The following is a 15,807-nucleotide window of genomic DNA, read 5'->3' as shown; positions in this document are numbered from 1 at the left end:
TGATGGAACTGTATCAGTATTTTATGATGTAACTAATATATATATATATATATATATATATATATATATATATATATATACCCCTGATATAGGAGTTGTTTTCTTTTTTCGGTTGCTCCTGTTAGGGGTCACCACAACGGATCTGTTCTGCATATTTGATCTGGCATAGGTTTTTACACTGGAAGCCCTGGGACCACTGTACTTTAGCAGGTGCTAAAATACACGAAAAGTCACGCTAGCCCTAACCCTCAAACAACTAATCCCAAAGCACAGACAAACACCAGTTTTGATGACTTCAACATATAATAGAACAAGGTAAGCTTTTCTTTATTTATTATTGATAATATGGGGAGCCCTGCGATAACCTGCAATTAGCACAAGACTGTTTTTCTGAATGGCACTCTGTGTCTGCTGGCGTTCCTCAGGGGACCAAATTAGGCCCCTGGTTATTTCTCATTATGATCAACGACCTCTATGCAGGGGCGGCACGGTGGTGTAGTGGTTAGCGCTGTCACCTCACAGCAAGAAGGTCCGGGTTCAAGCCCCGTGGCCGGCGAGGGCCTTTCTGTGCGGAGTTTGCATGTTCTCCCCGTGTCCGCGTGGGTTTCCTCCGGGTGCTCCGGTTTCCCCCACAGTCCAAAGACATGCAGGTTAGGTTAACTGGTGACTCTAAATTGACCGTAGGTGTGAGTGTGAATGGTTGTCTGTGTCTATGTGTCAGCCCTGTGATGACCTGGCGACTTGTCCAGGGTGTACCCCGCCTTTCGCCCGTAGTCAGCTGGGATAGGCTCCAGCTTGCCTGCGACCCTGTAGGACAGGATAAAGCGGCTAGAGATAATGAGATGAGATGAGATTACTTTCTGGGCTTGACCAGCTCCAGACAACTTTTGGAATGGGAGGAAACCTGTGCAGACACAGGGAGAACATGAGCACAGAAAATTGTGAGATTCGAACCTAGAACCTTCTTGCTGTGAGTTAATAATGATAATCACTGCACCATCACATATGAGGAGTTGTTTGAGCTTAGTTTATTGCGTCCTGGACAGGGATCATTGACATGAACGCTATGACGTCATCACCTGGTTTCCCAGTACGGCTACAGCGCAGGCAGTGGACACCTCTCTGGGCCCGAACCACACAGACGCGATCCTGGAGGGCAGGCCGAGGATGAACACCTGAGCCACAGAACAGACCACCTGAGCCGTCATGGTAACCCAGAAGAGCCCGGGTGCGGCACTCGCACACTTCAGCCACGCGCCTGCGCAGTTGAGGCCGGAGCCGAGCAGCGCCGTGATGCGCAGCCCTTTGCAGTCCAGCAGCCAAGTGACGGGGAAGATGAGCGGGATGTAGGCCACCATGTACACCACTGACAGCCAGTCGATCATCACACTCGTCACGCCGTAGAAGTGCGTGAAGATGTTGGTGATGATGCTGTACTGGATCCACTGGAAGGCGTTGAGCAGAGAGTACAGGCTGAAGATGAGGAGCACGGCAAAGCGCCTGCGGTACAGCCTGGTCTGGAGAAGAGGAGGAGGAGAAGGAGGAGGAGGAGGGTTCTGTTCCGCAGGAAGCATGGCGCGGCTCTCCGACTCGTTCTCCTCCTCCTTCACGGTGACTTTGACAGCGCTGCACTCCGTTACACTGTCGTATTCATCCGGGGAAGCCGGTGTGTCTCCGTGCCTCACTGCTTCCTGAATCAACTCACCCGCCACCATTATGATGCTCTCTCTCTCTCACGCGCTTCTCTGTAACATCCGGGAATCGATCTCAGCTCATCCAGTAGTGCGTGTTTAACCCTTTGGTGACTGACCCCTTGAACATGGTTCCTCCAGGAACGATGACGTTTCAGTCGTCAAGACAACGGAAAAACTAAAATACAAGAGCATTTTGTTTTGTGCACAAGAGCATTGTGACGTATCTTTCTGTTTTTGTATTTTAGTTCTTCTGTTGTCTTGACAACTGAAAAGTCATAGTTCCTGGAGGAACCATTTTCAAGGGGTCAGTCACCAAAGGGTTAAAAAGCAGGAGTTAAACACGCGCGTCTTTGTAACATAAGGGAATCGATCTCAGCTCATCCAGTCGTGCGTGTTTAAAAAGCAGGAGTTAAACACGCGGGTCTTTGTAACATCCGGGAATCGATCTCAGCTCATCCAGTCGTGCGTGTTTAAACAGCAGGAGTTAAACACGTGCGTCTTTGTAACATAAGGGAATCGATCTCAGCTCATCCAGTCGTGCGTGTTTAAAAAGCAGGAGTTAAACACGCGCATCTTTATAACATCCGGGAAGCGAACTCAGCTCATCCAGTAGTGCGGGAGTTAAACCGGGCGCTAAGAAAGGCATGAGCCCTGCATTATTCTCCGCTCTGACTCCCAGCCCGGCATAAGGAAACTCCGTGATGACGCGGTGTGGCGTGATATATAGCGTTTCCTTCAATGGGACGGTTGACACACAGAGAAGCATCAAAGCCCAAGTGATTCGATACAGTGTGTCGAAGCTCGTTTAAACAAGGACACCACGTCACTGGTGATGTTTCACCGGAAAGGGTTGGACTCAGAGTGCAAATTACCCCACCATGGTCCACTATCATATCAATCGCCCCCCCCCCGGTCCTGTCCCGTCTCGTCTATGGAAGTCGGTGTCAGTAACTCAACACAATAACTCTGAACAATAATTTTTAATGTCATTAAGAAGCATGACAAACCATACAGTACTACCACAGAAGAAAAACAGCAGTGCAACCTGATAACCTTCTTTGTCAGAACAAACTGGGTATCAACACTACAAATGAGTCACATACAGTATATACACACAGGCAGAACAGTCCTGCTGAATGTCTTGCTCTCTTTCGTCCTGCTGTGCCTCTCCTGTCTGCTGGGAACCCATTTTCTTTATTCACATGAACAGTGTATAAAACCTAACTGCACCTACACTTGTACTGTAATTGTCTGTAGATCTTAGTGCTAATATTTACTACTTACTCTTTTAGCACCAAAAAAATGCCTGATGTCTGGCCCTTTTCTTTTCCTCATGTTTGGCCTACTGTCTCTGTGAATAAACTCAAACAGGGTACTGAGATGAAACTATGACTATCTTAAAAATAATACAAAAGGAATGTAAGTAAAAACAATAGAAAACATCCATGTACTAGGCTATTTTGCCTAGGCTAGCCTACTACCTGGCTCTTTTTATGTTGCCCCCAGTCCCCAGAGGTTCTGATTGTAATTTTACATAGGCTTAGCTAGGCCTACATCAGAACTTCTTGTGCCTAATCACACACACAGGATGGGCCTATGTGCCAAATGAATTTCAGAAGGGCACAATTTATTCATGATAAAATGAGAATGGAAACATATGGAGTTCTTCTCCTTTGAAATGAGAATTGTTTCTGTACCACACTGTAATAAGCTTGATTTAAATAGAGACTTAGCTTATCTTGCTAACTAACATTGGTAACTAACGTTAATGTCCGTCCACTGTAGCCTTCTGGCCTCAGTGGGTAAGTAATTCAATGTATAAAGCCGGGGCGTGGCCACGGGGGGGGGGGGGGGGGGGGGGGGGGGGCTGGGCTGGGCTGGGGTGGGCACTGCCCCGCCAGGGACAAGTCCTGCCCCCCTGAGAAATGCCCTGTCCATCCAAAGAAAACTGGCTAGAAAAAAGGCCACGATTTATGATCTCTGTTTGTGTCTTGTATTGGTAGAATAAATGCTGGTGTTGATTTAAAAACAGCATATATCTGCAAAGTTTATAGCTTTAATTATTTTTTGTTATCGTGTTTCCCCCCTCCGTAACCTTAAGGGGCAGAACAATAGTCAAAACTGCTTTCCAGTTGGTTCGTTTGAATAGGGGGCGTGTCAGTCCTCCTCCATTCAACTAGCAAGCACAACGCTGTGCGGGAGTTTACTTTGCACCCATACAGTTCCTATTTCGTTCTTCTCTGTCATCTTTTCACAAAGTAGTGGTAGTAGTTTTTGTTGAGTTGAGCTTGTTCGTTTCATTTACTTGTTGATTTGTGTAGATAAGTCAGCTAGTTACAGCAGTCTGCCTGTGCTAGCCTGCTATTATTAAGACTAGGAGATTGTGCTAGCTAGTTGAATTGCCAGCCTAGGCAGGCAGCCAGCCACTAAGCATAACCCACACAGACGTTATTAAAACATTTTATTAACTAGTACGTAACACCAAAAGACATGCATAGGTGGCTCATTAAAAAGCAGACCTCGTCCACCCCTGTCGCTGGGCAAGCTTCTGACTCCGCTGTTGAGCCCAGCACCGCTGCTGCCAACGCGGAGCAAAGCCCTTCACAGGATCTGAATAGGTCTGCACCATCCTGCAGTTCTGTGGCCGCTTCAGGAACTCAAAACCCCTGCATTTCACAAAGTACGCAGTCCTCCCAAACCTCTGATGTGCACGTCCCTTCCAACTTAAATATGGATAGCCCGTCCCAGCCTATTTTAACTAATTACCCCAAGCGCCCATTTGGACAAACCCTTCGGTGCTTTAGTGCAAGCTGGTATCATTCTCGACCGTGGCTCGAGTATTCCGTTATCCGCGATGCCAGCTTTTGCTTTGCCTGCCGCAAATTTAACATTTCACATTCGGACCGCGAGGATATATTTACCAAACGTGGCTTCACAAATTGGAAAAAAGCCCTTGAAAAAGACGCCGGCTTCCAGAAACATGTGTCGAGTCTCCCGCACGTCAGATCAATGTCTGTGTGGCAGGAACACCAGCGTCGGGCAGAGACGGGTGAAAGCATACAGTAGCTCACCTGCTGGGTCAAACGCAGATAGAAAAAAACAGGTACTATGTGAAGAGCATTGGGGAGGCCGTTCAGTTCCTGGCTGTCAATGAACTGGCTCTGCGTGGTCACAATCACGAGGGTGGGGAGGAGGGACTTTTCCTGAAGTTTTTTGAATATACAGTCAAAAAAGATGAGAAATTGGCAGAAATTGTAAAACATATCCCAGACAATGCAAAATACACGTCAAACGTAATACAAAATGAAATAATTGAAACCCTCACCAAAATGGTGCTAAACAATATCCAAGCCAGATACGAGAAAGCAGACTCTCCTGGACTTTGCATTAAAAGTGATGGTACCAGAGATCACTGTAACATAGAGAATTTGTCTGTAGTAATTAGATTTGTCCAAAACTCTGTCCCCAAGGAACACCTAATTGGATTAATTGAACTACATCAGCTTGATGCTGAGTACATTTCCGACCACATTCTTTCACATTTGACTGACCTGGGTTACAGACCAGACAATTTAGTGTGTCAGTGCTATGATGGTGCGTCTGTCATGTCTGGGGGAAGGGGTGGTGTCCAAGCTTTGTTGCAAAACAAAGTGGGGAAGTACATTCCATACGTGCACTGCTACAACCACCAGCTCCATTTGGCAGTGGTTCACGCAATGGAAGCAGAACCCCTGGCAAAGAAGTTCTTTGACTGGTCAAATTCTTTAAACACATTTTGTCACAGACATTATGTTGCACACACATACAACACACCTACACTGAAACGACTACTGGAAATACGGTGGACCAGTCATTATGAGGTCACGAAGTCCATTGTCACCAATGAGGACACAATCAGAGGGCTTCTCTCAGATGTAGCAGAGGATGACACTGCTCCTTTTGACATCAGCACAGAGGCATTGGGTCTTTCGACCCAATTAAAACGACAGTGTTTCTTTAACACAGGAAAGTTCCTCCTTCAGGTCCTTGGTGCACTGAAACCAGCTAATGCCATTCTGCAGGCCCAAGCAGTGGATATGTGCACTGCTGGGGAGGTGGTGACAGCTTCACTGGCTACTCTGAAGGAGATGAGGAGTGACTCATTCTGGCAGGAGCATTTCTCTCAGGGTGGAAGTAGGCCTACCAATTCGCCCCCACCTAAAAGAAAACGCAAAGTTAATTCACAGCTTGGTGATAACGTTGTCTTGTCAACACTTGGGCATTCTGATGACCAAATAGCTCCTAATCAAACTTTTAAAAAGGCCATGTTAAACATTCTTGACAGAGCTATTGTAGAGATGGAGACAAGATTCTCTCAGAGAAATGTTGAACTGATGAGGTCCACATCATTTCTCCTGCCAAAATCAAAGTCCTTTCTTGAGCCCTCTCTCCTGAAACCACTTCAGGTGCTTGCAGGCACAGAGCTTAACAGCATAAGCTTGCAAAATGAAATTTCTGTGGCAAAAGCAATGTTGCTCAATAAATTGTCAACTGATGCTAACCTCTCTGAAGCATGCTAATGCATTCAGCAGTACAAAGAGGCCTTTCCCATATTGCATTCAATATATGTCACAGCACTTGTCATTGGCGTGTCTTCAGCTGCATGCGAAAGCTCTTTCTCCACCTTGAACCGCATCCTCACTCCACTACGCAGAACAATGCTGCATTCAAGGAAGAAAAATTTAGTCATTCTGGCACAAGAGAAGGAAATCACAGAAAATCTAGACATGAATGAATTTGTTTCAGAATTTGCTAAGTGTAACCGCAGACTTGTACTGTAGATAATGGTCCAGGTCAAAGGTCAGCTATTCATGAAGACCAGTAGATGGTGCATCCCAACATTTTCAATGTCAACATTTAAATTTCCATTCAGCATAGCCAGGCTTTTCAAAAAAAGTTAGTATAGTTTTTTTTTCTTTACAAAAAAAACAAACAAACAAAAAAACAAAACAAAAAAAAACTTCATAAAAAAATTCCACACTGTTAACAAAATTGACGGTCATGATTTATGCTAGTGTGACCATATTTTGATTACCGAATTGAATTATTATTATTATTATTATTATTATTATTATTATTATTGGACTATTAGGCCTAGTAATTGTAGTAGTGGTTTTCCACCGATTTTTCAGGTATTGTTTTCTGCCCCCCCAGATGAGCTAACTGCCCACCCACACATGCCATTCTGGTCACACCTCTGGAGATGTGACATGAGCTGAAAGAACAAATCACTTTAATAAATGAAAGTTGTAAAATAACACATTTTCAACAGGCTAAAAGTTGGTTAGCAACTAACATTACCAATGCACGTCTTCTGCTGCAAACCACAGACTCTATAAATTGCTGCAAACCCATGGACTGTATCTGATGAATCAACTGAATACGGTGTGGACTAGAAGCTATTGCTTCTAGCGCAGGGCTTTTCAAAGTGTGGGGCGCGTCTCCCCTAGGGGGCGCCAGAGTTCTTCGGGGGGGTGCAACGTGAGGAAAAATAAACCAGAATAAGTTACTATTGCGGACATTTAGCGAACTTCAGCTAGCCTTTGCCAGAGACAAAATGGATTGATTTTTAGTACCTAAAGCTACAGTTAGTGAGGAGACAGAGTCTGGGCCAAGCAAAAAAAGAAGGAAGTATGACCACGATTATTTAAAGTTTGGATTTTCATGGACTGGATCTGAAGATGCTCCACTGCCACAGTGTGTTGTCTGCCAAGAGGTGCTAGCTAACGATGCTATGAGATGTTTAAAATGTGTAAAACAAGATGTTTAAAAAAAAGCACAGATGTTTAAAATATGTAAAAAAAAAAGAGGTTTTCACAAAGCACAGATGTTTAAAATGTGTAAAAAAATGTTTTAATAAAGCTCATATGTTTTAAATGTGTAAAAAAAAAGATGCTTTCAAAAAGCACAGATGTTTAAAATGTGTAAAAGAAAAAAATAAAAATGTGTACAACACCCATTTTTTAAATACGAATGGAACATTAAGTATAGCAACAACAAAAATTGTAAGGGGGGGCGCTGTTGTTTATTTGCTCTCTGCGGGGGGGGGGGGGGGGGGGGGGGGGGGGGGGCTGACTCTCCCACACTTTGAAACCCCCTGCTCTAGCGCGTTCTAGCGCTGCGGTGACTAAAAATGGTACGGTCCACAATAGGGGTGTCTGTCTGAAATCAATTTACATTAAAATGTTCCTACAATAAGAATGCCGAATAGGAGTTGGTTTGAATTATATATTCCTTTTCACAATATCAGAAAAAATATCGGACCCCCCCAAAACTTATATTTTTGTCTCTTTGGGGGGTACTGGGTCTTCATTGGGGGGGTATAGTACCCCCCAGTACCCCCCGTAATTCGAACTATGGTTGGACTTTTTCGAATACCAGAGTGGGTTCGTTTCCCTCCAAATCAATGTGCATCAAACAGTACACTCAAGCAGAATACACAAAGACGTACACGTCAACCTTTAGTTACCAAAATCCAATATCCAAAGCACCGATTGTTTTATTCCACATTAGATTAGATTAGATAAAACTTTATTGATCCCTTTGGGAGGGTTTCCTCAGGGAAATTAAGATTCCAGCGGCATCATTACAGATAAACAGAGAAAAGAAATAGAGGAAAACTTCTAGATAAATTAAAATAAATAAAGTATTTACATATACAAATATAAAAAAAAAAAAAAGATATGGGGAGAGGCGGCATGGTGGTGTAGTGGTTGGCGCTGTTACCTCACAGTAAGAAGGTCCGGGTTCGAGCCCCGTGGCCGGCAAGGGCCTTTCTGTGCGGAGTTTGCATGTTCTCCCCGTGTCCGCGTGGGTTTCCTCCAGGTGCTCCGGTTTCCCCCACAGTCCAAAGACATGCAGGTTAGGTTAACTGGTGACTCTAAATTGACCGTAGGTGTGAATGTGAGTGTGAATGGTTGTCTGTGTCTATGTGTCAGCCCTGTGATGACCTGGCGACTTGTCCAGGGTGTACCCCGCCTTTCGCCCGTAGTCGGCTGGGATAGGCTCCAGCTTGCCTGCGACCCTGTAGAAGGATAAAGCGGCTAGAGATAATGAGATGAGACCTCTATGCACCGATTGACATGTGGAAATATGTAGACGACACAACGATCTCAGAAATAGTTGAGAAAGGCCAGGAGAGCAACATTCAATCTGTTGTGGACACCATTTCTAGTCAATCTAGCTCTGAAAGATTGCAGTTGAATGAAACCAAATGTAAGCAGGCCTTTCAACATGAAACCTGCGACGGATAACGTCGTAGGTGCCCAAATTAAAAAGGCACCCAAAATATGCTACCAAACGTTAAAAAAAAAAAAAAAGTTGATTAAATATACTTGGCTGCATAAAAATCAATGTCTTGACTTTTTTTTAACAAAACACCCAAATTAGCAAGAATTAGCATGCATTTCTCGTAATTGGCGCGAAATCTGCACCATTCCCATGTTGTTCCAGGTTCGTCAAACTAGCCGTAAGCCTCGCACAGAGCACGAATTCTCAATCAACGGTGATCGGCGCACCATGATTTCGTGGCAGAGCGAGACTTGCGTACCAATGACCAGAGCGGGATTTCCACATCAGGTAAATCTTCTTTCTTCTTCTTTTATATTGTTTTATGGCAGTTGGCAAACAGCTTTTAGGTGCATTACCGCCACCTTCTGGACAGGAGTGTGAACCAGAATGTTTACTATCCTATTGTGCTAAATTCTCCTAATAATTCCTGTATCATTTAAAAACCTAAAAATAGCCCTATATCCCACATTATCTGACCTCAACTGCAATATCTCTCTGATACCTAGTGTCATATGATTTAAATCAGGTAAAAGACTGAATAAAAGAGAGCTATTCAGGACACAACTGTATGTATTTCAGATACAGCTTGCATCTTAAATACACACAGTTGTGTAAGTGTGGGTGGAATCAGTGACTTGGAGCTTGGTCCTCTTGTTGATGATCGTCTTAGACACTGGCCTTTTATTTAAACCAAGATCTTTTACCTAACTACATACTGTGAATTGCACTGCCAGTTCTTGCGATGGGACTGAAAAACCTTTTGCGTCACAGGTCTGCTACAAGTTTGTCTCTTTGATGGCAACAGTGCATAACTTTTTCAGTCACAGGCTCCTTTCCTCCAGGCTCTCCTCAGGCCCACTGCACCCAGTGAGTTAATACTGTTTTACGTCACTTGTATACGATCAATCCTTGAATACACCTGCCAAGGATATCACCGTGCCCTACCGGAGTACCTAAGTGACGACCTAGAAAGGTTGCAGAAACGGGCTTTTAAAATCATCTACCCTGGTTTGTCTTACAGAGAAGCCCTTGGGCAATCCGGTCTTTGCACACTTGTTGAAAGAAGAGAAGCAATGGCATCCAAACTGTTTGGTGAGATTATTTCTAACCCGCGACATAGGATTTACAAGCTCCTCCGTGCAAGGAACAATTGCACTTACACATTAAGGAACTCTAGGAAGTTTGCCTGCTCTCCTTGCAAGACTGAACATTTTAAGAATAGTTTGTTTTGCATTTACATCTTAATATTTCAATTCTAGTCAAATTTTAAATTAATAATTTTATATTCATTTATTTATTTTTCATTTGTTAACAAATGTAATTCATCCAATATGGCTGCAATGTTTTAGTAACTAAAGTATCCATCTATCTAGAACCTGGCGACTTGTCCAGAGTGTACCCCGCCTCTCACCCATGGTCAGCTGGGATAGGCTCCAGCTTGCCTGCGACCCTGTAGATCAGGATAAAGCGGCTACAGATAATGGATAATACAGCCCCCGAACCCCTTCTAGGCTCGGTAAAGTACAGCGCCTGCTAAAGTGCAAACTATCCGAAGCCCTTCCTGACACAACCCTTCCTAAACTATCCGGGCTTGGGACTGGCACTAAGCATGCACTGGCTCGTGGCTGTGTATTTTTCGTAACCTGCATGCCTTTTTGATTGATTGATTTTATTTTTTTATTTTATTTATTTATATAAAAAATAAAATACATGATTTAGTTTCAAATAAACCACACCACATACTTAAACTAAAAACAGAGTGTCAGGATAACACAATAAAGCTCGAAAGTTTATTTCCATTGTGGTCCTTTGATGTTGGATGGCAGCAGATGTAAAAATGACAAGAGTGGCGTTGTGACATTACTAAAATTGTAAAACAAAATTACATAGTATACACATCAGATTAACATTGTATACATACTATATAAGTACAAGCCCTACATTATCTGATCTCTAAGCCATGTTTTCACAGCACATTTAAACCCATCCAAACTAATAATTACCTTAGTATTACCTGGTAACTTATTCCACAAACTAGTTGCAACATATAAAAAGGAATCCTTCCCTATTTTAGTTTGCACTCGTGGAGGAACAAAATCTGTGGAACACCCCCTAGTAAAGTAACTATGAACGTCCCTCACTCTACTAAAGAAATTATTTAAATATTTAGGGACATCTCCATTTACAATCTTATATCTCATCTCATCTCATTATCTCTAGCCGCTTTATCCTTCTACAGGGTCGCAGGCAAGCTGGAGCCTATCCCAGCTGACTACGGGCGAAAGGCGGGGTACACCCTGGACAAGTCGCCAGGTCATCACAGGGCTGACACATAGACACAGACAACCATTCACACTCACATTCACACCTACGGTCAATTTTAGAGTCACCAGTTAACCTAACCTGCATGTCTTTGGACTGTGGGGGAAACCGGAGCACCCGGAGGAAACCCACGCGGACACGGGGAGAACATGCAAACTCCACACAGAAAGGCCCTCGCCGGCCCCGGGGCTCGAACCCAGGACCTTCTTGCTGTGAGGCGACAGCGCTAACCACTACACCACCGTGCCGCCACAATCTTATATACCATGCTCAATTCAATTTGAGAGACTCTATCCTCTACCCTTAACCATCCCAGCCTCTTAAAATGATGAGGATCAAGGTGAGTTCTTGAGGGCAAATCCAAAATGGTCCTTACTAATTTATTTTGTGAGGTCTGGAGCTTCTTCTTGAAATACCTAGTAAGGCCATTATACCAAGAACAACAGGCATAATCATAGTAGGGCTGAATTATAGCGCCTGCTAAGGTCAACATAGCCTTCTTATCCAGATACATGGAAATTCTGGCCATAAAACATACTGATTGATTTACTTTAGTAATTACTTTCTGGGGGGCGGCACGGTGGTGTAGTGGTTAGCGCTGTCGCCTCACAGCAAGAAGGTCCGGGTTCAAGCCCCGTGGCCGGCGAGGGCCTTTCTGTGCGGAGTTTGCATGTTCTCCCCGTGTCCCCGTGGGTTTCCTCCGGGTGCTCCGGTTTCCCCCACAGTCCAAAGACATGCAGGTTAGGTTAACTGGTGACTCTAAATTGACCATAGGTGTGAATGTGAGTGTGAATGGTTGTCTGTGTCTATGTGTCAGCCATGTGATGACCTGGCGACTTGTCCAGGGTGTATCCCGCCTTTCGCCCGTAGTCAGCTGGGATAGGCTCCAGCTTGCCTGCGACCCTGTAGGACAGGATAAAGCGGCTAGAGATAATGAGATGAGATGAGATTACTTTCTGGGCTTGACCAGCTCCAGACAACTTTTGGAATGGGAGGAAACCTGTGCAGACACAGGGAGAACATGAGCACAGAAAAGTGTGAGATTCGAACCTAGAACCTTCTTGCTGTGAGTTAATAATGATAATCACTGCACCATCACATATGAGGAGTTGTTTGAGCTTAGTTTATTGCGTCCTGGACAGGGATCATTGACATGAACGCTATGACGTCATCACCTGGTTTCCCAGTACGGCTACAGCGCAGGCAGTGGACACCTCTCTGGGCCCGAACCACACAGACGCGATCCTGGAGGGCAGGCCGAGGATGAACACCTGAGCCACAGAACAGACCACCTGAGCCGTCATGGTAACCCAGAAGAGCCCGGGTGCGGCACTCGCACACTTCAGCCACGCGCCTGCGCAGTTGAGGCCGGAGCCGAGCAGCGCCGTGATGCGCAGCCCTTTGCAGTCCAGCAGCCAAGTGACGGGGAAGATGAGCGGGATGTAGGTCACCATGTACACCACTGACAGCCAGTCGATCATCACACTCGTCACGCCGTAGAAGTGCGTGAGGATGTTGGTGATGATGCTGTACTGGATCCACTGGAAGGCGTTGAGCAGAGAGTACAGGCTGAAGATGAGGAGCACGGCAAAGCGCCTGCGGTACAGTCTGGCCTGGAGAAGAGGAGGAGAAGGAGGAGGGTTCTGTTCCGCAGGAAGCATGGCGCGGCTCTCCGACTCGTTCTCCTCCTCCTTCACGGTGACTTTGACAGCGCTGCACTCCGTTACACTGTCGTATTCATCCGGGGAAGCCGGTGTGTCTCCATGCCTCACTGCTTCCTGAATCAACTCACCCGCCACCATTATGATGCTCTCTCTCTCTCACGCGCTTCTCTGTAACATCCGGGAATCGATCTCAGCTCATCCAGTAGTGCGTGTTTAAAAAGCAGGAGTTAAACACGCGCGTCTTTGTAACATAAGGGAATCGACACTCTTAAAACGAATGTGTTGGAAATCAACACATCTTTTGTGCAAGTTTAATTTCAACAAGAGGTGTGTTATATTTCAGAAATGTTTAACACCAAAATTGCACAAATAACAAATAATGTGTTAAAATGAACAAAAGTTCTGTTGTCCCAATCTGGACATAGAGATGTGTTAAAAAACAACGCAAGTTATGTTATTTTCAACACGTGTTTTAAGAGTGGATCTCAGCTCATCCAGTAGTGCCTGTTTAAAAAGCAGAAGTTAAACACGCGCGCGTCATTGTAACATCCGGGAATCGATCTCAGCTCATCCAGTAGTGCGGGAGTTAAACCGGGCGCTAAGAAAGGCATGAGCCCTGCATTATTCTCCGCTCTGACTCCCAGCCCGGCATAAGGAAACTCCGTGATGACGCGGTGTGGCGTGATATATAGCGTTTCCTTCAATGGGACGGTTGACACACAGAGAAGCATCAAAGCCCAAGTGATTCGATACAGTGTGTCGAAGCTCGTTTAAACAAGGACACCACGTCACTGGTGATGTTTCACCGGAAAGGGTTGGACTTTTTCGAATACCAGAGTGGGTTTGTTTCCCTCCAAATCAATGTGCATCAAACAGTACACTCAAGCAGCATACACAAAGACGTACATATCAACCTTTAGTTACCAAAATCCAATATCCAAAGCACCGATTGTTTTATTCCACATTAGATTAGATTAGGTAAAACTTTATTGATCCCTTTGGGAGGGTTTCCTCAGGGAAATTAAGATTCCAGCAGCATCATTACAGATAAACAGAGAAAAGAAATAGAGGAAAACTTCTAGATAAATTAAAATAAATTATTTACATATACGAATATAAAAAAATAAGATATGTGGAGAGGTGGCATGGTGGTGTAGTGGTTAGCGCTATCGCCTCACAGCAAGAAGGTCCGGGTTCGAGCCCCGTGGCCGGCAAGGGCCTTTCTGTGCGGCGTTTGCATGTGGGTTTCCGTGTGGGTTTCCTCCGGGTGCTCCGGTTTCCCCCAAAGACATACAGGTTAGGTTAACTGGTGACTCTAAATTGACCGTAGGTGTGAATGTGAGTGTGAATGGTTGTCTGTGTCTATGTGTCAGCCCTGTGATGACCTGGCGACTTGTCCAGGGTGTACCCCGCCTTTCGCCCGTAGTCGGCTGGGATAGGCTCCAGCTTGCCTGCGACCCTGTAGAAGGATAAAGCGGCTAGAGATAATGAGATGAGATGAGACCTCTATGCACCGATTGACATGTGGAAATATGTAGACGACACAACGATCTCAGAAGAGATATTGCACATTGTCCAGTATTGCTTATTGTTAGGCTAGGCTACTGCTCCTTCCCATCCTCTGTCCTCCTGTTACCCCTCCTCACCCCTAGAGAGGAGTTGTACAGTCTGATGGCGTGAGGGATGTAATGGAAATTTCTAATAAACACTTCAGAATGCTAACAGTTGTCTTTTCAGTCATTTGTTGTCTTTTCAGTAGATCATATAACACAGGGGTTTTCAAAGTGTGGGAGAGTCAGCCCCCCCCTCGGAGAGCAAATAAACAACAGCGACCCCCCTTACAATTTTTGTTGTTGCTATACTTAATGTTCCATTCGTGTTTTTAAAAAATGGTTGTTGTACACATTTTTATTTTTTTCTTTCACATTTTAAACATCTGTGCATTTTAAATCATCTTGTTTTACACATTTTAAACATCTCATAGCATCATTAGCTAGCACCTCTTGGCAGACAACACACTGTGGCAGTGGAGCATCTTCAGATCCAGTCCATGAAAATCCAAACTTTAAATAATCGTGGTCATACTTCCTTCTTTTTTCAGTCCCCCAGGATTCCGCGGGCCTTTTTTGTGATTGTTGCAGGCTAAAATGTCTGATGTTGCGGGGTTTTTTCCAAAAAAATTGCGATGAAAGTTGCGGTGTTTTTTAGGTTTTTGTTGCGATTATATTGCGGGAGGAAGTGAAAGTTGCGAGAAATTGTTGCGATTTTCTCTTTTTGTGATTAAAATTGAGTGATATCTTAAATATTAAGTTATTACTGAAAAACTATTGATTAAAAAAAAACAAAGACACTGAGAAATGGTCCTATAAACAACTTTACCAATATAAAAGATGACCAGGACTACAAAAATGCAGAAAAATAGGCTTTACTTATCCAAATGCACCTGTTGGTTCAAAAGTTAAAGTGCAGAGAACCTCACAGCACAACATGAAGTTACCTTAAAATATAATATAAATGCCTCAGCTTTCATGTAAGAAAAAAAAAACTATTAATACTAGTGCTGTGTGCAGGCAGTCTCTCCTGAAGACTAAATTAAACAATAATTATAAACTAATAAAATAAATGGCTCAGGCTTCATAGAAGAAAAAAAAAATTGAACAGAATCTCACAGTATGATGCTGAAGCTGCCTAAACAATGGAAAATAAAATACCATTTTGGCAAAAATGTTGGCATCCATTAATTTCTTGTATTAAGTAAAAAAATAATGTAAAGTGCACACAGTCCTTCACTGTAAACA

General features: G+C 44.2%; 2 protein-coding genes across 3 annotated transcripts in view; both read right to left on the bottom strand.

Annotated features, from left to right (window-relative positions):
* Positions 1 to 1,788, bottom strand: part of LOC132881580 (heme transporter FLVCR1-like) — a 30,189-nt gene extending 28,401 nt beyond the window's left edge. Inside the window, exon 1 of the mRNA XM_060914202.1 lies at positions 1,080 to 1,788. Within this exon, the coding sequence (XP_060770185.1) occupies positions 1,080 to 1,715 (636 nt within the window). The 5' untranslated portion in view covers positions 1,716 to 1,788. The remainder of the gene's footprint in view (positions 1 to 1,079) is intronic.
* Positions 1,789 to 4,120: 2,332 nt separating this feature from the next.
* LOC132872688 (heme transporter FLVCR1-like) lies at positions 4,121 to 13,750 on the bottom strand. Of its 2 annotated transcripts, none has more exons than XM_060907675.1 (2): positions 12,521 to 13,750; positions 4,121 to 5,891 (listed from the first exon to the last, which is right to left on the bottom strand). In XM_060907675.1, the coding sequence occupies exons 1-2, from the start codon at positions 13,145 to 13,147 to the stop codon at positions 5,874 to 5,876; spliced, it is 645 nt and encodes a 214-aa protein (XP_060763658.1). In that variant the 5' UTR covers positions 13,148 to 13,750; the 3' UTR covers positions 4,121 to 5,873. The 2 variants fall into 2 exon arrangements, with proteins under 2 accessions (XP_060763658.1, XP_060763664.1); XM_060907681.1 differs by lacking the exon at positions 4,121 to 5,891 and adding an exon at positions 6,288 to 6,394.
* Positions 13,751 to 15,807: the final 2,057 nt, after the last annotated feature.

Source organism: Neoarius graeffei, chromosome 2 (assembly GCF_027579695.1).
Source record: "Neoarius graeffei isolate fNeoGra1 chromosome 2, fNeoGra1.pri, whole genome shotgun sequence".
In the NCBI taxonomy this organism is placed as follows: Eukaryota; Metazoa; Chordata; class Actinopteri; order Siluriformes; family Ariidae; genus Neoarius; species Neoarius graeffei.
Note: the sequence above shows the minus strand (reverse complement) of the source record. Positions and strands in the feature narration are given on the sequence as shown.